Source organism: Phyllobates terribilis, unplaced genomic scaffold (genome assembly GCF_046119375.1).
Source record: "Phyllobates terribilis strain yellow unplaced genomic scaffold, ASM4611937v1 Scaffold_3__8_contigs__length_932513732, whole genome shotgun sequence".
Classification (NCBI taxonomy): Eukaryota; Metazoa; Chordata; class Amphibia; order Anura; family Dendrobatidae; genus Phyllobates; species Phyllobates terribilis.
Genome location: NW_027362763.1, coordinates 363,460,346 through 363,483,614, shown reverse-complemented (window position 1 = coordinate 363,483,614; position 23,269 = coordinate 363,460,346). Strand labels below are relative to the sequence as shown.

Genomic DNA, 23,269 nt, shown 5'->3' with positions numbered 1-23,269 from the left:
AGATTGGTGATGTGCGTCCTGGTTTCCAATTTCTCAGTTACTGTATATTCGTGTGTGCTTTCCGAGATATTTCCATCTGACTTCTCAGCAGCACAGATTAGTTTTATTTAATGTTGCAAGACATGTTGGTTTCCTTAAAGCCAATTTTTAGTTATTTGTTCAAGGTTTCATACAGATATGTGCATCAGGGCGCACTGCTAAGATGTGTTTATTGGAAATAGCCTAAAGCATTCTATGTGCCCACGATGCAGAAATGCTCCGGATTTTTCCTGAGCGTTTCTGCATCTCCCTGGCAGAAAAAACGCATGAAAATTTTACAGGCGTTTTTCCTGCCAGGGACAAGCGGATGTAAAGCGTTTTTCACATGCGATTTCGCATGCGGGTTGTCAAGCGCTTTCCAAGCCATTTTAGCATCACTTGGAAAGTGCTTGACAACTTGGTCACACTATATAAATCCATGCAACCGGCATGGATTTTATAAAGTGTCACCAAGTTAGTTAAAAAAAGAATAAAAATGGTAAAAAAAAAATGAAAAAAAAAACATATACTCACCTTCCGATGGCCTCCGGTCTCCTTATCCGATGCGTCCGGTCTTCCCGGTGTCTCGCGGTTGTGTAAAAGGAGCTTCCATGACGTCATTTAGTCATTTGACAAGTCACGCGACCGCCGACATCAGCTTTCGCGTGACCCGTCACATGACTAAATGATGTCATGGCAGGTCCTTTTAGACCATCGCGAGCTGCCAGGGAGCCAGGATGCATCGCTATGGAGACCGGGGGCCATCAGAAGGTGAGTATAATGTATATTTTTTATTTTAATTCTTTTTTTTTTACAGGTTCTATGGTACCCGGGTCTGGATGAGAGTCTCCTCTTCTCCAGACCCTGGTACCATCTGCACATTGAATCGCTTAATATCTGCATGTGCACGTGTAGTGATGCGGATATTAAGCGATTCAATGTTAGTCAATGGCGGCGAAAACGCCGCGATTACGCAAAATAATTAGTAGTGCTGCGGATTTTTCCAGAATGATAACCCGCATTTTGGATCCAACTTTATTTTTTTCAATGGGAAGAGGGTCATGTGACACATCATTGTCAATGCAACCCTCTTCTCCCACTCTTGACACACTGATGGCAACACCGCAGAAGAAATGCTAGCACAGGCTTCCAGTATCCATTGTTTCAGATGCTGCACATCTCGTATCTTGATGGTATAGTGTGGTACAAAGATAGTGGGGCCATTCTTCATCAATGGAAACCTCAATGCCACTGGATATCTGAAATTGCTACATGATGATGTGTTGCCCTCTTTATGCACTGAAGATGGCACGTTCCCTGAGTTTTTCCAACAAGATGGTGCACCCCCACATTATGGGTGTCAGGTCCGAGCATTCCTACATGAACAGTTTCCTGGAAAGTGGATTGGTCGTCGTGGGCCAGTTGAATGGCCACCAAGGTCTCCCGATCTGACCCCCTTAGACTTTTATCTTTGAGGTCATCTGAAGGCAATTGTCTATGCTGTGAAGATACAAGATGTGCAGCATCTGAAACAACGGATACTGGAAGCCTGTGCTAGCGGTGTTGCTATCAGTGTGTCAAGAGTGGGAGAAGAGGGTTGCATTGACAATCCAACACAATGGGCAGCACTGTATTTTCTGATTAGTACCATCTCAACGTCATTACATTGTGACTTGTTGCACACTTGACATTGTGGCACCTAGTAATCAGGAGAGGCACCCAGGATTCCACTGGTGGTAGGAGGCTCATAGTTCTCTGGTCTGGCAGCCATGGACTATCAGTGCGGAGGGTGGACCAGGATCGTGAAAGCTTGCTGCTCAATTCTAACAAAAGATTTAGCAATGTTAGTCATGATCCCTTTTGGCTTTGGAGATGAGGAGAGGGCAATTAGTGTGACAGAAGTGTTTTATGTCATCCAGAGTCATTAAAAATTGTGACAACATATATGCCTTAAAGTGGTTGTCCGGCCTTAGGGTACAAGTCTGCAGTCACCCAAAGTGACTGCAGACTTGTGAATTCTCACAGCACGCACTGACTGACTGCAGATAGACTGACTGCACATAGACTGACTGCAGACTTGTAGCCTAAGGCCGAACAGCCCATTAATAGCTACCGTTAGTTTTTTACCTCTAGTATCTATTACTTTCTTTTGTTAAATACAAGGCTAAAAGTATAAAACCGGAATTTATATTTCATTTTATTGAAAAAGTGGGGTTGTCCGACCCATTACAAAAGTAAATAAAATATAGAATTACTGTTTTGGTACATTTTTTTTTATTAATTTTGCCTTTTAAAGAGTGATCAAAAAGTTGCATTTACCATGAAACTAAAACTACAGCTTGTCACACAAAAATAAGCCCTCTTACAGCTCTACTGATGGAAAATTTGGATACTTTATAATTGTCAAAAATAAAAATAAAAATTTTTGTCGCCAAAGTGTGTATTTATTGTCCAAAATTAATACAACAATAGAAATTGGACATTGCCTTAGTCAGCAGAATAAAGTTAAAGGGGTATTTCCATCTCCAATATCCTACCCCAATATGTGGTAGGTGTAGTAATAATAATAATAGCAAATACCTCTAATTAAAAATATAGTATAGTTCTTCTGATTAGCTATGTCGCTTATCTCATGCGCAGGGCATTGCTTTAGCTTGGTTATGACCACTCATATAGTGACAGTTATTTAGTTAGTTGTTAGTGGTCATAACCATGGATAACTAAGTTACTGCAATGCCTGCACATGAGGTAAGCAACAAATTGAATCAGAAGAACTATACTACATTTCTAATTGGGGGTATTTCCTAGTAATACTATTAGTACACCTACTACATATTGGGATAGGATTTTGGAGATGGGAATACCCATTTAACACTTTATTTGTTTTATTTGCGAAAAGTGTAGAATTTATAAAAAAAAACATGTTTGTTTCATTTATATACCTTCCCATAAAAAGTTAAGAAAAGTTTGTTAAGTTGTATATACCGCAAGTGTTGCCACTCACAAATAACAATTGTATTGCTCCCCAAAAATAAAAGAAGTTATGGCTGCTGGAACTCTGCCAATAAAAAAGTGAACAAAAAAATGTTCATAAAGGCCAAAACTGACTGTGAAGCCATGGGTTAACAATATGAATTATGTGAGCCCATGTATATACAGTATTTATGCTGCTTTTATTTTATTGTCATAAACATCAGTCAGTCATTTCTTTAAGTGAAGGCAGTTGGGGAAAAACGGAACGTATTTTCCAATTCTCTTTTGAATTCAAAAGGAACCTGTCACCAGCTGAAAAGTGACCAGTTTTTGCTCTTATTTTATTCTTGCTGCTCCTGTGAAATATTTAGTTTTTTGTGTTATTTCGGGGTTTCTAGAGATAGGGTCACTTTTAATGTACTGCTCCTTTCTATAGCCTTTACTAGGAGTGGTGTGTGGCTCACAGAGCGGCCTAAAGACACACCACCAGGGAATCTCGTGAGCCACGCCTTATTGGTAAAGACCATAAAATGGCCCCAATCTCTGGAACAGTATTCTGGATTTTAAAACAAAAACCTAAATTAATCAAAGAGCAGAATACTCATCGCAACAAAGCGAATAAAATAAGAGCAAAACTGGACATTTTGTCCTGGTGACAGGTCCTCTTTAAACACCTCTGTTCTTTCTGCATTTCTCCATTTAAACCTCATTATGCCGTGTGCCGTGTTCTTATTTTTCTGTATGCTTCTTGGAAACATAGTTTGTTCCTTTTCAATTAACCTTTTTTTTACTACTCATAATAACATCCTGTCAAATGGGATAAAAGAGAACTTCAAAAGCATAAAAGTGTTTGTAAAATATACATCCTGCTTCGGAGAATATCTGAAACTGCAGCTCCTGAATGCTCAAGTACCCTCTGTAGCACAATTTAATCTCCATGTAAACTTTTGTAAGAAATATGTTTTCCCCGGATATTCCTCATTAGTGTAACATACCTGGCGGCGTCCTTGCATAGTGGTCCATTTCCCACTGTGCAGGAGCGCGCACTTGATCTCCTGTCCGGAATGTCTCTCTGGCTTCCCTCCATGCTGTCTGTTTGTGTCTGTCTCTGCTGCTTAAGGGCGGCGCCCGATCACTTCCTGCTTTTTGTACCTGCTGTGGGTCACACCCCTTGTGCGTCCTCAGCCTATTGCTGTCTGACACTTGGTATATAGCTCAGCAGCTCCCTTCTATCCCTGCCTGAGCATAGTGTTTTCCTTCAGTGTGTGCTTGCACTCTGAAGGTGCCAGGTCCCGTCTTTGTTTCCTTTTCTGCCTTTCCTGGAGGCTGTATTTCCAGGCCTGTCTGAACTTAGTCCTGTATGTCTCCTGCTTTGCGGTATTAGTTCCCGTGTCTGAACTAAGTCCTGTATGTCTCCTGCTTTTCGGTATTAGTTCCCGTGTCTGAACTGAGTCCTGTATGTCTCCTGCTTTTTGTATCAGTTCCCGTGTCTGAACTGAGTCCTGTATGTCTCCTGCTTTTTGTATCAGTTTCCGTGTCTGAACTGAGTCCTGTATTTCTCCTGCTTTGCGGTATTAGTTCCCGTGTCTGAACTAAGTCCTGTATGTCTCCTGCTTTTTGTATCAGTTCCCGTGTCTGAACTGAGTCCTGTATGTCTCCTGCTTTTTGTATCAGTTCCCGTGTCTGAACTGAGTCCTGTATGTCTCCTGCTTTGCGGTATCAGCTCCCGTGTCTGAACTGTGTCCTGTATGTCTCCTGCTTTGCGGTATTAGTTCCCGTGTCTGAACTGAGTCCTTTCTGTGTTCTCTTGTCTGTCCTGTCTGAACACGCTCCTTGCCTGTTCGTTCCGCCTTCTAGTGGCCGATTTCCTAGACCCGCTCCTGTTTCTGGTCTGTCCTGTCTGAACACGCTCCTTGCCTGTTCGTTCCGCCTCTCTGGGGGCCGTATTCCCAGACCCGCTCCTGTATCCCGCTGCAGTGTCGGTCTCCTCCGTACACTCAGTTCCAGTCTGAACTCTCTCCTGTCCTTTACCTGTTTTGCCTCTATGTCCGTTCCCTTCCTTTTTCTGCAGAGTCTGAACTCGTACCTAACTCCTGCTTGTTGTCTCTGCAAGTACTGTGTGAGTATCTGGCTCTGTCTTTTCCCTTCCTGTCTGTTCCGTGTGAACAGAGCCCTGTCCTCCCTGCTCAGCCTTGTCTGCACTCTAGCTGTGCTTGCCTGTAACCCTCTGCCTGTATTGTTCCTGAGTCCCGGTGTGTACTGGGTCCTATCCCGCCTGTGTTCCTACCTGCTAGTGCCTCCCTGTCTGCACTCTAGCTGTGCTTGTCTTTACCCCCCTGCCTGCATACCCGCCTGCCTGCATACCAGTCGTGCCAGCCTACCAGCCTGTTCCTGTATTCCCCTGTGTGGGTCAACAGCCGTGTCCGGGGTCTGTCCTGGAGTAGCACCTGGTCCCTCTGCTCGGTCCCTCCTTGGTGCACTGGCGTCGTATGCCGTCGTGCGACCCTGGTCGGATCGGGTGAATACTTAGTCACGCCCCTCCAGGCATTCACTCTCCGGCACGGTCCAGTGGAATCACTACCAATCCCACGCACACGCCGCTTAGCCCGGGCGTGTGCATAACAATTAGCTTCTGTGGTTTCCATCCAGATACAAGTTATACTTTATATATAGTGCATAAAGTTTCAGACAGGGAGTATCCCTGAACGTCTACCAACATCACATCGTCCTGAATGGATATTGTCATGGTACAATAAAATTCTTCTAATTTGGCATCCGTTAACTGGGTTTACCAGACCACACGAACAGGAAAAAAATTCCAAGTGCAGTGAAATTACAAAAAAAAAATGCAATTCCACAATTGTTTTTTGGGTTTTTAATTTGCCATATTCACTACATGGTAAAACTGAACCGCCATTATGATTCTCCAGGTCATTTCGAGTTTGCAGGTACCAAACATGTATAGGTTCTTTTTTATTTAAGTGGTGAAAAACAAGATCCAAGAAAAAAAACATGGGGCCATTTTCCGAGACTTGTAGCGTCATCATTTTTTGGGCTCTGGGGCTGGGTGAGGGCTTATTTTTTGCGCTCCGAGCTGACATTTTTATTGATGCCATTTTAGGGTAGATGCAATGTTTTGATCGCCTGTTATTGCATTTTATTACAATGTTGCGGCGACCAAAAAAAACGTAATTCTGGCATTTTTATTTTTTTCTCGTTTACCCATCGGATTAATTTTTTTAATATTTTGATAGATCGGGCGTTTCTGAATGCAGCGATACCGAATATGTGTATTTTTTTATGATTGTTTTATTTTGAATAGGGCAAAAGGGGGTGATTTGAACTTTTTATATTTTTTTTTATATTTTGTAATACATTTTTTTCTTCTTTTTACTTGCTTCAGTAGTCCGCTTAGGAGACTTGAAGCTGCGATCATCCGATCGCTTGTGCTACACGTAGTAGGGCTTCACGGACTTGTGAACAGTTCCATAGATTATAACACATACGAATGTCTCAATGAGGCTGAAAGGGAACCTGACAGTTGATACATGCTGCCTATGGATCGGGCAGCATGTATCAGACCGCATCCTTGTGTTGTGTAGAGAGACAGAGCTGTCACTCCAGGGAAGTGGGTGGAGATAAGCTGCCAGGGACCTACCTGTCCGACTAGTCTCCCGTGGAGCTCGGTCCCCAGCTGTTTTTAAACTATGATTTTCTCTGAGCTGTTGCAGCTTTTCAGTGCTAAACATATCTATGTAAAATCATGCAGCCACGGTCTTATACATTCTGCCCGTGGATGCCTAACCGGATGCCAAAATGTGGTGTAAACCCATCCAAATGGATAATAACGCTATAAAACACAATAGAACTAAAACCATTTGCAGTACTTTTCGTTTTAAAAAATGCATATATGTGTACAGTCATGGCCAAAAGTATTGAGAATGAGACAAATAGTAATTTTTCCAAAGTTTACTGCTTCATTTTTTGTAATGGCAATTTGCATATACTCCTGAATGTCAAAGAGTGATCAGCTTAACAGCAATTACTGTACTTGCAAAGTCAATATTTGCCCAGAAAATGAACTTTAACCCCCAAAACACATTTCAACATCATTGCAGTCCTGCCTTAAAAGGAGCAGCTAACATCGTTTTAGTGATTGATCCATTAAAACAGGTGTGGGTGTTGATGAGGACAGGGCTGGCGATCAATCAGTCATGATTAAGTAAGAATGACATCACTGGACACTTTAAAAGGAGGCTGGTTCTTGGTATCATTGTTTCTCTTCAGTTAACCATGGTTATCTCTAAAGAAACACGTGCAGCCATCATTGAACTGCACAAAAATGGCCTAACAGGGAAGAGTATCGCAGCTACAAAGATTGCACCTCAGTTAACAATCTATCGCATCATCAAGAACTTCAAGGAGAGAGCTTCCATTGTTGTCAAAAAGGCTCCAGGGCGTCCAAGAAAGACCAGCAAGCGCCAGGACCGTATCTTAAAACAGTTTCAGCTGCGGGATCGGACTACCAGCAGTGCCGAGCTTGCTCAGGAATGGCAGCAGGCTGGTGTGAGTGCTTCTGCACACACTGTGAGGCGGAGACTCTTTGAGCAAGGGCTGGTTTCAAGGAGGGCAGCAAGGAAGCCACTTCTCTCCAGAAAAAACATCAGGGACCGACTGATATTCTGCAAAAGGTACAGGGAGTGGACTGCTGAGGACTGGGGCAAAGTCATTTTCCCTGATGAATCCCCTTTTCGATTGTTTGGGACATCTGGAAAACAGCTTATTCGGAGAAGAAGAGGTGAGCGCTACCACCAGTCTTGTCTCATGCCAACTGTAAAGCATCCTGAAACCATTCATGTGTGGTGTAGCTTCTCAGCCAAGGGAATCGGCTCACTCACAGTCTTGCCTAAAAACACAGCCATGAATAAAGAATGGTACCAGAATGTCCTCCAAGAGCAACTTCTCCCAACCGTCCAAGAGCAGTTTGGCGCCCAACAATGCCTTTTCCAGCATGATGGAGCACCTTGCCATAAAGTAAAGGTGATAACTAAATGGCTCATGGAACAAAACATAGAGATTTTGGGTCCATGGCCTGGAAACTCCCCAGATCTTAATCCCATTGAGAACTTGTAGTCAATCATCAAGAGACGGGTGGACAAACAAAAACCAACAAATTCTGGCAAAATGCAAGCATTGATTATGCAAGAATGGACTGCTATCAGTCAGGATTTGGTCCAAAAGTTGATTGAGAGCATGCCAGGGAGAATTACAGAGGTCTTGAAGAAGAAGGGGCAACACTCCAAATATTGACTTGCTGCATTAACTCATTCTAACTGTCAATATAACCTATTGGTACTCATAATATGATTGCAATTATATTTCTGTATGTGATATAAACATCAGACAAACACTAATTAAAACCAGAGGCCAGCAGATAATGTAAAAATATCATTTTTGTGTCATTCTCAAAACTTTTGGCCATGACTGTATAGTATATATGTAAAGTGTGACTAACATTTAGAAAAGATACAAAGTTTCCAAAAATCTCATTTTAAGATTTGAATCTGTTTCCCTATAGTTCACTGTCTGAGTAACAATTTGTATTTGTAATTTTAGAAGATCAGTCAGTGGAAATTTGTAAAAGACGCAGACGGAAGAAGAAGAAAGTAAACCTTAAGAATGAGTCCACCTCTGACGGACAACAAAACATCCAAAAAACTCCTCAAGCATTGGAAGGAGGGAAAATCAATAAAAACAAAAAGAGGAAACTGCAGCGAAAGAGACAGAAAGAAAGACTGAAGGCTGAAGGCAAGTGGACCAAAGGTAGAACATGTCAGTCCAATATGTGCCAGGAAGATTGTACAATGAAGCAATCCGATGAACAAACAGAGGAAGAAGAAAGAAAGCTAAGGGAAGACTTGCTGGATTTCCTTCAGGCGACGCAAGAGCTTTATTTTTCTGATCGTATGTATCATTAAAAGAAGAATAAGGTTTAAAAATGAAGCAGAAAGTTTGGATCCATGTTACCTATCTGATAGGGGTAAATAGTCTTCATGACTTCTCCAATAATAAGACAGTCATACTAGTCTGAATGAATATGCAGAGTAACCAATAGAAATGGCCACTGCCTTGCCTTTAGAAATATGGCTGTATAGCTTAAAGACTATTTCTGTGAGTATCTATATTGTCAGCTGCCAGAGGGGGAAGGAGGCCTATTCTGTCCAGAATCCACCCTCAGCAGCATAGATTCACAGTGGAGGTGACGTAGAAGCAAAACGTGATGAATGCTAGAAATTCTACAAAATAGTTTAAAATGGCAGTTAACTGTCTGTTAAGAGTTGTGGTATAAAAATGGTTAATGAAATAACCCCTTTATCTCAGTACATTTTGACATGACATCTCCATTCAACACTTACGTGTTCTTTAAAGACCTTGTACATCTCTTTTATTATTGCCCAATACATCTTCAATGACCAGGAAAGTAACTTTGCAAATATTCTGCATTAATAGTTCCTACCGTTTGTATCTGTAACTTCTCTGCCGTCCTATGTGTCTCCATGGTAATAACAAACTGCGGTCTAACCCTGCAATCATACTCTTTCCTATCTGAACCCCCCAAATACGTTAGGAATATAAAAGGATCAGATAAAAGGAAATATAATTTCCTGGTGAGACTACGCAAAGTTTGATGTCTATTACAACGGAGATTATTTGATCTGGATGGCAGCTGTAGATATAAAACAGCAGTAAGTTTATTTTTACGTCACCAAATCTGTTGCGGTCATGATTTTATGGCACTTAGTAATACATGTAACTGTTACAGGTTCTTTACCTGCAATTGTTTATGGATCACATCCCCAACGCAATTGTTAGAAGAAAGTGGACAACCTCTTTAAATGAAATGTAGACTATTTGCAAAGTTGGTTCATGTTTAATTTTAGATGCATTAAGTGAAATAAAGTCCATATCCAACTTTGCAACCTATTTTTAAGGAAGGATCATTCCACTAAGCCTCTCCCCATTTTCTTTTTTGAAGCTGGTTACTATATTGTGCCATGAACTTAAGCCACCTAAACTTTACCCAGTACAATCTTTTAAGTGATTAGAATAGTTGGTGCCAGGAAGATGCAGCACAAACAGATACATTTTGTGTTAATGCTCTTATTTGAAAATATGTACGGTAATTTGAAATATGACATAGTGCTTATGTAACTGTTAACACTATATGTGCACCTTTACGAATTACTATTTTGGATGGGTATTCCTTGCCATTATTAAATTGATGCTATGGAATTCCTTCTTTTTATATTACTTGCAGCTACTAGGATGTGACCAATATCCATATAAAGTCACTTATATTTTTGGAATCCATGTTTAGGGGCCAGGATAAAATAGTCTAACCAAAAAAGAATTTTAGCCAAACTGACTTAAAATCTCAATCTGTGGACTTTCATTGATTGGCTCTACTATCAGAACACGAAAAAGTGGCACAGGCAGGGTGCACACAAAATCTAACCCGATTCTCACTGCATAAATATAATTTGAAAAGACATGATGGATTCAGAAATGATGTATTTGGAGCCTGGGGTGTTTCCATCTATTTTCTTCTATTGTATTGGATGTAGATAAACTATAATTATGAGCAGATCTCTGTTTAGTCACAGAACTTGGTTTTGGGTTACATTTCTATTAGAATATTATCTGTATATCTTTCAGGCAACTCCAGATGTGCAGACTCGGGTCTGATGGTGGAACAGATTCTAGAGATTCTGGACCAAATCAAGAATGGTGCGCTGCCTTTTTCTGAAGTTCAGCTCTTACATCATCTCAAAAGCCTGCTTCTCCTACAGGATATTGAAAGATTAAACGAATCCTTGGGCAACTTCAAAGAGCAATCCTTCATGCCTCCTGGTATGTATTTTTAACTTTTTTATATAATTCAGCGCTTCCAGTCTTTAGACTCGATATGTCAGATAATAGACGAGAAGCCGAAAACAAAACTACCAAGAACAAAAATACACAGTCGTAGCTAAAAGTTTTCAGACAGACACAAATTTGGGTTTTCGCTAAGTTTGCTCAAGTGTTTTTAGCTCATTTTGTCAGATGTTTTTATGGTTAGTGAAGTACAGTTATAAGCATTTCATAACTTTTAAAATTTCAAGTTTATGTAAAGACTCTATATTTACATTGTCTTCTTCAAGAATTCTGTCCTTCACAATGATATGCTGGATATCAGCTTCTGGGCCAAATCCTGACTGATGACAGCCCATTTTGCCTAATCAATGCTTGGAATTTATCACAATTTGAGATCTGGGGAGTTTCCTGGCCATGGACCCAAAAGGTCAATGCTTTGTTCAAAGTTTTGTTGTGTTCCATCATACTGGAAAAAGCATTGTTCATCACCAAATTTCTCTTGGATCATTGGGAGAAGTTGATCTTGGAGGAATTTTTAGATTTTATTCTTCATTCATGGCAGTGTTCTTAGACAAAATTGTGAGTGAGACCACTATCTTGAATGAAAAGCAACTTTATACATGAATGGTCTCAGGATGATTTACTATAGACATGACACAGGAGTCATTGTCACGCTCACCTTATCTTCTCTGGACAACTATTCTTCCAGATGTCCCAAACAGTCTAAAAGGGGCTTCATCAGAGAAAATAACTTTACTCCAGTCCTCTGCAATTCAATCCCTGTACTTCCTGCAGAATGTCCCTCTACCCGTGATGTATTTCTTGGGAAAGAAATGTCTTCTTTGATGCCATTTTTGACACCAGCTAAAGTTTGCAACAGCGATCTCTATGCATTAATATGTATCCAACAATGAATGCATAGAATTTAAACTGCATTACTGCTATATAGAATATACTTAGAAAATTAAGATAAGTAGCGCACAAATTGGCCAATTCGTGTGTGTGCATTAGCCACAGTGAGTCAACATTTTTGTCTGCTGGGACGCTGTACTAATATTTATGAAACTTGCCTCTTCTGGGTGATAAGCCTACAAATTTAAAGGGCAGCCTTTGACTGATGGAAGGAGTGTTCAGCCAACTAAGGAGTCTGTCTTTGTGATCCAAGTTGCCTTGTAGGATTTGGACATGTTTACCTTTTTTAATGCCTTATATGTATGATGTGGAGTAAAACATTTCTGAATTAAGTTGTAATTAAAATTGTTATATGCAAGTTGCATAAGAGAAATTGTACTACAATATACTGTCAGATTCTTGATTCTGTTAAGTCTAAATCTGGCTCCGTCTCGTAGATCATATCTCTCCTCTTTTAAATGCACATCTAGAGTCAAATCTGACTAATTGTTATTTGAAGAATGTCCAGATATTGAGGCATTTGCAGGTTATAATATGGTTATTTCCAGGATTGTCGCTTGTTAGGGGGAATTATTTTTTGGTCTCCCATTCAGTGCCTGTATGCTTTGTTTGATGTACTTTTTAAACATTATATCATACTGTACCTGTAGTAACAGTCAAAAGTTTGGAAACACCTGTTCATACAATGGTTTTCGTTGTTCTTATTGGAATGTGCACATTGTATATTCAGACTGAAAGCAGCAAAACCACAGAGGAACGCATATGGAAATAAGAAATAAATAAACATGTGTGAAACAAACCAGAATGTGTATTAAACCTTAGATTCTTAAGATATCGCCCTTTAAGTCTGATGACCACTTTACACCCCATTGGCATCTTCTCAAGCAACTTCCTCAGGTCTACATGTGGAATGGCTTACAGCAGTCTTGAAGGAGTTCACAGAGGTGCTGAGCATTTGTTTGCTTTGCCTTCAGGCCAACTCATCTCAAACCCTAGCTTTTATAAACCAGTGCAACATGGGAAAATGATTTTTTCTCACTGCAGCCCAATGTGATTATAGATCCAGGTATGATGTGTCTATGTCTGCACTGCTGATGGAAATCAAGGAAATCGGAAGATTTCTTAAAAGAATATGTTTTATTTGAACAGGTTTTTCAGTCAACGCGTTTCAAAGTCGCTCGGGACTTCTTCCTCAGAACAAAAAACAAAAATCATTGTTTTTTGTCCTAGGGAAGAAGTCTCGAGTGACTTCGAAACGCGTTGACTGAAAAACCTGTTCAAATAAAACATATTCTTTTAAGAAATCTTCCGATTCCCTTGATTTCCATCAGCAGCGCAGACATAGACAGACACACACTATACCTGGATCAACATACGCTTTGGTCTCTTTGACCCATGTCCTGCAGCAGCTGTTTCATGCGTAACATATGTTGCATATGTGCAACTACATCAGGCGAGTGTAATACTCCCCATTTCTTATTCATTTGTGTTACCGGTTAAGACTCTATTTTGTGCCCTTTTTGTTTCCCAGTATTTTCCACTACAATAAGATTGTTGGCTCTTTCACACTTCTGAAACAAGCAATGTATGCTATGGGGATGCTAAGGATATGTCAACATAAGGTGAACTTTGTTTACTAGCACTTCTTGAGAAATGTAGACTAATTTAATATTTTTTGAGTTGCACAGAATACAGACAAGGTCTCAAAGAAGTAAGTTAACATCTAACTTAGTAGGTACATTTTGTGACAACTCCCCCAGATTCAGATTCTTTTATGAACAGAATGTTCAACACAAATGTGAATAGTCTTAGTCATTCATATGGGGGCTTTAAACGCTCACTAACCTTGACCATTTTCTTTAATAGTTCCGGTAGCTCAAACTTAATTGTGTTAAAGATTTGCTCATTTATAAGATTAAACCAAACTGGAGATCTCGGCCAAGAAATAATTGTTCAAAGAACAAGCACAAAATGTACAATGCTTGATGTGCCATGGACATTTGGCTTATTTCCAGTACAAAACACGAACAAAAAGAAACCAACAATGTAAGAAATCCAGTTCATTTTCCACAAGTGTATTAAGTGCTACTAGTCTTCATGAATGTGTAGGTCGGCAGAGGATGAATGGAGAGGGGTCAGGAGCTCAGCCTGCCCCATTCCTGGTAGATGATGGCTGTATCAGTCAGCTATCATCTACCTCTAAGAGCCAGGAGAAGAACTGAGCTTCGAATGCAGCTGTTAACCTGTTAAATGTTGCTGTCAGAGAATGACAGCGCGTGTCCCTGGGGTGCGTCGTTCTAACTGCTCATCGGCGATCCCACAATACAATCGTGTGGTGCCAATGGGTTGCTATGATGGCCAGGGGTATGCTGAAGACCCCTATTCCTGTCATGATGGTACTTCTGTGAACGCCAGCTTCTGATGGTGTTCATAGAAGACCTTGATTTCTGCTATACCCAGCAATAATGTAGTAGTGCTGTATGTACAGATAGTGCAAGCAATTGGATAATGGCAGGTTCATGTCCCCTAAGGTGACTAAGAAATACAGTAAAATGAGGAAGAAAAAGTTTCAAATAACAAACATAAAAATTCAAATCACCCTAATTAGAATAAAGATCTAAAAAAATGCACATTGTATCACTCTTTCCTTAAAAGTCCGATCTACCAGTATTTAAAAATAAATAACCTGATCTGTAAACGCTGTAAAGAGACGGAAAATTGAAACTCCCTAATTGTGGGGGGGGGGGGGGGGGGGTTTGTAGCCGCAATTTCTCAAAACATGCAATCAAAATGTTGTATCCACTCTAAAATAGCGTCATTAAAAACAACCTGCGAAAACAATCCCTCACTCAGCTCCATCATCCACAAAATTAAAACGTTACAGGTCTAGGAAAATGGCGACACAAGCAATTGCAATTTTTTTTTTTAAGAATTTTAGAAAAAAAAATGTCACCACTGCAGAATAAGCGTCATAAAAGCAAAACCCAAAAAAACAAATGCAGAATTGTGTTTTTCTCAATTTCACCTTAGATTTTTTTCATACTTTCTAGTATGGTAATATGAATGGTGCCGCTCAAAAGTAAAAATTATTCCTTCAAAAAAACAAGCCTTCATACGACTACATGGGTGGAAAAAGAAAAGCGCAAAAACAAAAAACTACCCAGTACATATGGGGGTAAAAAACTCTGGTTATCACCAGAAAGATTTCTACCACTGAAGCCTCTTGATGATTGGACACCCATGATTTATATTTCTAGGGTCAAGCTTTCAAATTGCAGGACTACTGAGTGATTTCCTTCTAACCCAACCTTGGATACCTCCTCTTTTCTTTATATTCTTTGTACTAACTCTTAGTGCATAACCTCCCCTTACCGCATTCCACCGACAATATGCCAATTTGTTCCCAAAAATAATCCAAATATATATACAGTGCTGGCCAGAAGTATTGCCACCCCTGCAATTCTGTCAGATAATACTCAGTTTCTTCCTGAAAATGATTGCAATCACAAATTCTTTGGTCTTATTCTCTTCATTTAATTTGTCTTCAATGAAAAAACACAAAAAGAATTGTCCTAAAGCCAAATTGGATATAATTCCACACCAAACCTAAAAAGGGGGTGGACAAAAGTATTGGCACTGTTTGAAAAATCATGTGATGCTTCTCTAATTCGTGTAATTAACAGCACCTGTAACTTACCTGTGGCACCTAACAGGTGTTGGCAATAACTAAATCACACTTGCAGCCAGTTAACATGGATTAAAGTTGACTCAACCTCTGTCCTGTGTCCTTGTGTGTACCACATTGAGCATGGAGAAAAGAAAGAAGACCAAAGAACTGTTTGAGGACTTGAGAAACCAAATTGTGAGAAAGCATGAGCAATCTCAAGGCTACAAGTCCATCTCCAAAGACCTGAATGTTCCTGTGTCTTCCGTGCACAGTGTCATCAAGAAGTTTAAAGCCCATGGCACTGTGACTAACCTCCCTAGATGTGGACAGAAAAGAAAAATTGACGAGAGATTTCAACGCAAGATTGTGCGGATGGTGGATAAAGAACCTCGACTAACATCCAAACAAGTTCAAGCTGCCCTGCAGTCCGAGGGTACAAGAGCGTCAACCCGTACTATCCGTCGGCGTCTGAATGAAAAGGGACTGTATGGTAGGATACCCAGGAAGACCCCACTTCTTACTCCGAGACATAAAAAAGCCAGGCTGGAGTTTGCCAAAACTTACCTGAGAAAGCCTAAAACGTTTTGGAAGAATGTTCTCTAGTCAGATGAGACAAAAGTAGAGCTTTTTGGGAAAAAGCATCAACATAGAGTGTACAGGAAAAAAAAGAGGCATTCAAAGAAAAGAACACGGTCCCTACAGTCAAACATGGCGGAGGTTCCCTGATGTTTTGGGGTTGCTTTGCTGCCTCTGGCACTGGACTGCTTGACCGTGTGCATGGCATTATGAAGTCTGAAGACTACCAACAAATTTTGCAGCATAATGTAGGGCCCAGTGTGAGAAAGCTGGGTCTCCATCAGAGGTCATGGGTCTTCCAGCAGGACAATGATCCAAAGCACACTTCCAAAAGCACTATAAAATGGTTTGAGAGAAAGCACTGGAGACTTCTAAGGTGGCCAGCAATGAGTCCAGACCTGAATCCCATAGAACACCTGTGGAGAGATCTCAAAATGGCAGTTTGGAGAAGGCACCCTTCAAATATCAGGGATCTGGAGCAGTTTGCCAAAGAAGAATGGTCTACAATTCCAGCAGAGCATTGTAAGAAACTCATTGATGGTTACTGGAAGCGGTTGTTCGCAGTTATTTTGGCTAAAGGTTGTGCAACCAAGTATTAGGCTGAGGGTGCCAATACTTTTGTCCGGCCCTTTTTTGGAGTTTTGTGTGAAATGATCAATGATTTGATTTTTGCTTCATTCTCTTTTGTGTTTTTTCCTTGCAAGCAAATTAAATGAAGAGAATAATACCAAAGAATTTGTGATTGCAATCATTTTCAGGAAGAAACTGCGCATTATCTGACAGAATTGCAGGGGTGCCAATACTTTTGGCCAGCACTATATATATATATATATATATATATATATATATATATATATATATATATATATATAGTAATACTACATAATAATTAATTTGGGCATTAACCCATAAGAAATAGCCCCTAATGGGGTTCACTTCTGTAGAACCTTTGGAGCCCAGGGTTGATGGTTAATACAATCTTTACTCCCTATTTTTCTGCCTCCTTATGAACATGAGGTAAGTGATAGAGCTTGATGTGGCCTTCCTTTCTTCGTATTGTGTTGATTGAATAGAGCAGATGCATGCATTAGTCAGGATGTATTGGATTGTAACTTCCTACAATTGTTTTTTGTGTCAGCCCGATTTCTTTTGTCTTTTGCAGATTACATAAAGGCGCTGTGTTCTTTATTTGACTACTGGATTACGAACATCTTACCAATAAAGAAAAAACCCACAAAGTAATTACTTTTCAAACACTTTGTGCTCTTTCATGCTAATTTAACATTCATTTTCCTAATTGAAAGAATACAGCTTTGAGAGACACACAGTTAATGTTTTGGACTCGGACACTGGAGTCACGGCTTTCTTTCTATAAGACTGAATGAAAATTATGGCGCATCTATTTTGTATCAGCCTATTGACTCATGATCAGGAATGCTGGCTCCTGATTTTTGATAATAGAAGGCCTAGCACACAGAAAGTGTTGTTGTGTTCACCCTAAACATTATTTTCTACAATTTTAATCTTTTGAATAATGGAAGTAGTAGTATGGCTGTTTCGGTATTAGTCCCCAAATAAATATACCTTTTTTTAGTGATCTGATATGCTAGTGTCACGCAAGGTGTGTGAAAGACTAAGCGCAACACAAAGGGAAAGGGGGAAAGGAAGCCAAGACTCTAGGGAAAGGGGGAGTGGAGACCTCCTAGGCTGATCTGATGTCACCCTGTCTCCACTAACGTCCCTATATTGGTTCCTCACCAATCGCCGTACGCGAACCTAAAACCTGTATTTCCCTAGCGCCTGGCCCTGGATAGGGAAGTGGGAATCAACACTAGTCGATCCCCACTAACGACTGAAGACAACAAGGGAGACAAACACGGGGGAAAGTAGCTTAGCTTTAGCCGACTTAAGAGAGATAACTCCAAGCGTCCTCCTAGCACCACAAAGGAAAATAGAAGTCTGAGAGCTCCAAGCATTCACAAGGAAACGTGAGTATCACCGACACCCTCCTGTTGCAAAGTGAACCTATTTAAACACCCAGGCCAGGGTGTCAATTAGGAAGGAGGTAGCCGCTGAGTCCTAGAGTGAAACAGCTAAGAAGGTGTCTGTAATGCCAAACAAAGAGATCTTCTGTAACCAACTGCAGGGCGACTATCTGTCACATCTGACAGACCCGTGACCGCTAGTCATGAGAAATCAAGCTGGAAGTGCACTTAATTTCTGAAAGCCGCTGTGGAGGAGGCGCTAAAGAGATATGACCCATTTAGACAAGCCAATATTCGCCAAATGAGCGTTCTTAGGAATACTTGTTCAAGATTATCATCCTGTCTAAACAGGTCAGAAATCACCCAATAAATAAGCAAAGCTGAATATTCAAGTAAACATGAGATGTGCTGCTGATAATATAACTTTGTATAGGAACAGTAGAATAGTTGTAGCAATCATTCTGTCCCCATTACTGCTTTGTAAACAAGCGCCAAGCAAATGTATATAACCGATTGGCGGTCATTTAACAGTCTGCATCTTCTAAATGGGGCAGAAGAATACATAGACAGATCCTTGATGTGTTGGGGTCACAAAATGTTTACTTAAAGGGGTTCTCCAATAATGTAATAATCAGCCGCCATTACATAATTCAAACGGCTTCCCATCTTAGTCATGTCACATGTTGCAGTCTGAAGAAACACATATCCCAAGTCCTGTGTCTCAACTGACAGAGAAGCCATATCGTAAGCACACATACCAGTGAGCTGCCAGAGAAGGGCAGTAACAGAAGAAACAAATCTCCTCTGCTGACTGAGCACAAAGGATATTCTCAGTCTGCTGAGGAGAAGATGTATTTCTTCTAGTGTCACAGCTTTCTTCTGGCAGCTCACAGGGAGGTATGCTTATGCTACAACTCCTCTGTCAGTTGAAACAGAGATCTCGGGAGCTTTCTTTCTTCAGACTGCAACTCGCCTTGACATGTGACTAGGATAGGCTGCCTTTTGAATTACATGACAGTGGCTATTTGATTACATTCTTGTAATAAATCCCTTTAAAAACATAGTGATTATGAGGTTGTTCACATTTTTTCTATGCTACAGTCCTGACTAATGGTCGCATCAACATATAGCTAAGATTAGATAGCCGGACTCCCTTTGTTGTCTTCAAAGTTATACATACTAAAACAGAAATCAAGGCCTCATACAACTACATAAAAAAAAGCGAATAGAATTATGACTCATAATTTGGAGGAGTATGTGCTGATCATATGTACTATAGCATCAATTCCTGCTATTCTAAAGAATGTAAAGCATAAGTGGGTCAGGACTACTAAAGGGGAAAGTCGCCCTGGTTGGAAGCTCTCTACTATGTTTAATAAAATGGGTTCCTGACAGAGAGAACATTAGCGATGAAATCTGTATTATTAGGGTGTAAGGTGAGGGTTGACCTATGATGGACCTTTCTATTACATATCTTATGTGGCTCGCCAGCAAATCATCCGGGGCTTCTTCACCGCAGCAACCAGTTTTTTTGTTCATCAGATTTAATCGCTAAGGCAGAAAACTGTGCATATGTTCTTCTCCTATGGCTAGTTTTTGAGCTAGACTGTGTACGTGCTTAAGTGATTTATTTGTTTTGTCTGTCGCACTGGACTCATGGATTCATTCACAAAGCTCCACTGTCTATTTTGAATGCAAATATGATTGCTATAGACGGCATAATGGTATCCTGCAATGCCTATATTCTAGCAACTCATTCCTTAAAATATCCACTTTGTGCTTCTGCGGGTGAAGCCTGAAAGAAAGAAAACATGAAGAGAATAAGATAATAACTTCTCAAGCAGCAGGGCCAGAAGTGACCCAGATCGCAGCAGCTCTCCGAAGACATAGTGATGACTCCTTGGCAAAGAATAAAAGTCTCCAACAGTTACACAGAAGGAACAATCTTCTAAACCTGTACAAGATTTGACACCGGCACCAAAGCTGGTGTGAGTAAAACCTTACCTTTTCATTGTATGTTAAAGCTATAACAATAGAATAAAGAAATGTGCGTAGAAGCTGATGCTGATCTATTTACATCTCAGACTTCCAGTTCACAAAGTTAGCAGTCATTTTTTATAGTTATTAGCAAAGCTGTTAAAACCTCCTAAATAGTATTTTTTTACGGAAGTCATATTATTTTTTAATATCAAGTTAGTTATCATCTTAATTATGCTTGCTTAAATAGCAGTGCCTTACTGACACCATCATCACTGTCCCCATTGGGGCTCACAATCTAAATTCCCTATCAGTATGTCTTTGGAGTGCGGGAGGAAACCGGAGAACCCTGAGGCAACCCACACAAACACGGGGAGAACATACAAATTCCATGCTGGTGTTGTCTTTGATGGGATTTGAACCCAGGACCCGAGCGCTGCAAAGCAACAGTGCTAACCACTGAGCCACCGTGTTGCCTGGCTGCTCCTGTGAGGCGCACGGACCTGGACACCCAAGGGCTGAATACAGTAGCGTCCTTCTCTACTCCTCTATGCCCTGCTTGGCATTTTAATTTCACCAGTGTATGTATCCTAAGGATGCAGATATTGGTGAACACAATTCCATCATGAAGCCGATGCTTCGGAGTCTCAGCACAGCAGACGGGATGACGTCATTAGATCGTGTGCCTGCTGTGCAGAACTTCAGTACATAGAGCGAAACAGAGGTGGCAACGGCTAGGAGAGTAGTGTATTCTTTATTTTCGTTATTGGTCAGTACTTTTATAGGGGATATCAAAGCTGTATTTGGGGGAAGGGGAGATACATTCCTTCTGATTATAGTTCTGACATACTGTAACTATGTTCTGTGGACCTGAAGGCCACACTTTTCATTTTATTTGTAGTATGTGTTTAATAGCTACTCAAAGAATCCCTCATATTACATATTATCAGTTATCACAAACATATAATACTCACATAAAACCAAACACATTACATTTTAAATGCATGGAGTTTCTGTGTTCTCTCTATGGGGATACAGTTTACAGCAAAATATAGGGCTCAAGAGATGTAAATAATAAAATGTACTAATGTTCCATGATGATGACATCATTGCTATGTCCAAATGGATATAAGCAGTGATCTAGATTAGACTAGCAGTGATTCTTAAAAAAAAAAATAATAATAATGGCTGCACAAAATTCACCTTTGACCAATGTAATACAAATTTAGCTGTATTGACAAACTAACCAAACATATATTGAAAAAGATTAAAGGAAAAGGGATTTGCAGAGAAAGTCATAACTTCAGCCTACGAGAGAGCGACAACTTTAGTCTGGGGTCACATTAGCGTATAGCATCGGATGCGAGATGCTAATGACACTCGGCTCAAACTCTGCTTCGAGCGTGAGCCGAGTGTCAGTGCTCCGTGCTCCGATCCTCTTGCATGAGAGAATCACAGCATCAGTGCGGAGGAGACAGAGAAAGTAATTTCTCCATCTTCTCCATTGCCCGCGTCCGCGGGAATCGCACTGCACTCTGATGACATCCAGTTGCAGTTCAATGTTTCACACGCACCCATAGACTTGTATGGGTGAGTGCGATCTGATTCTCGGATGCAATCGCAGCATGCTGCGATTGTTCTCTCATGCCAAATCAGCATAAGAAAATAATCGCAGATCTGAGCTATACTATAGAATAACACTGGTCCGAGAGCTATGCAGTGTTTTATCGCATAGCACTCTGATGTGTTCTACGCTCGTATGAACGTGGCCCTAATATTAGTGCCCATTTATATAAATTAGATCCTAACATGAATATACCCATACTCACTAATCTTAACAACTCACAAAAAATAATTGGTTTTCAAATGCTACAGTCTTGACCGACACCATTAAAAAATTGAAATCGAAGAGCCGGGGAACCTTTCTTGTTAGGCATAATAAGACCGAAATCAAGACCTCATACAAGTACAGAAAAAATATAATAGAATTATGACTGTCGGAATTTGGAGGGGTAAGTGCAGATCAGATGTACCATAATATTAATTCCAGCTATTGTAAAGGATCTAAAACATAAGGTCTACTAAAGAGAAAGCCGCTCTTTGTTAGCAACTCTCTGCTTTGGTTAATAAAAGGCGATCCTGAATGAGGGAGGAAACACTCTGTAAGAAATGTGCACTATTATGGAGACATTGGCACATTCTAGAAGTAATATTACCTTTTTATAAAATCCTCCTTTTCAGATGTTCACAGGATAACCTTTATCGTGGCTCCCACACTTAGAAATAACTGCGAGCAAGGATATTCCTAATAATACACTTTTATGCGGCACATAATGTAACAACCTGCAAATCCAATTGTAAAAATAAAAATGTATAATCGAACACCGACTGAACTGTTTGTCTGGCTAAGTAATGTACGTGATTAAATGTAAATGTTCGCTTCAGTTTGTGGGGAGAACGACCATCCTCTACACTGCAGATTGAACAGACATTGGATAAATTCCTAATTTTTAAAGGAGGAAAATAGAAAAAAAATCTTAAATGTGAAAATGGGGGTCCGTTTACAGTCCGAATTTAGCTTACCAGGGGAGATGGGCGGCAGCGGTGGAGTGGGGTCACAGGTGGCAGGAGCAAGGTCGCCACTGCAGGAAGCAGACGGCAGCAGGAGTGGGGCGATGCTGCGGGCCCTGGGCTGGGGGAAGGGGGTGTCCCAGTAGTGGGTTTCAGGAAAATGTAGGCGGTGCAAGGCAGCAGCGGAGTACTCGCTGCGCAGAATGATCTCCCGGCTGGACATGCACAGATTGAGATCTCAGCTCGTCATTGACCCAAGATCTAAATCCGACACCGGTGCCTTTTTCCTGTAGCCCACTGCCGGGAGATCATCTCCGCTTCTGCCTCGCACCGCCGGGACACCCCCTCTTCCTAGCCTAGGGCCCGTAACATCGCCCAACTCCTGCCGCCGACTTCCTGCAGCAGCGACCCTACCTCATGTGACAGCGCTGCCCACCCTCCCCCCTGGTAAGCTACATTCGGACTATAAGATGCACCCCCATTTTCCTTCCAAATTTTGGGGGAAAAAGTGCATCTTTGAGTTAGAAAAATACAGTATACCATCCTTAGGGGGCCGTACAAGATGATCAACTTGAAAATTACCCTGCTATATTTGGTCAAACATTTAATTAACTCACCCCTAATGTGATGGCTGAAACTGCTTCTCTTTGGTGCAGTTGTGATGTTAGATGGTATG

At 40.7% G+C, this 23,269-nt stretch overlaps 1 protein-coding gene across 5 annotated transcripts in view; it reads left to right on the top strand.

Annotated features, from left to right (window-relative positions):
• The window catches only part of ERICH1 (glutamate rich 1), a 127,056-nt gene that overhangs the window by 31,164 nt on the left and 72,623 nt on the right, over positions 1–23,269 (top strand). The window contains exons 5-7 of one of the 5 annotated variants that reach the window (XM_073675361.1): positions 8,608–8,955; positions 10,708–10,902; positions 17,223–17,910. In XM_073675361.1, coding sequence (XP_073531462.1) covers positions 8,608–8,955; positions 10,708–10,902; positions 17,223–17,302 — 623 coding nt within the window. In that variant the 3' untranslated portion in view covers positions 17,303–17,910. Of the gene's footprint in view, positions 1–8,607; positions 8,956–10,707; positions 10,903–11,614; positions 12,498–17,222; positions 17,911–23,269 lie in introns of those variants that run through there. The other 4 variants (XM_073675360.1, XM_073675362.1, XM_073675363.1 and 1 more) reach the window with 4 other exon arrangements.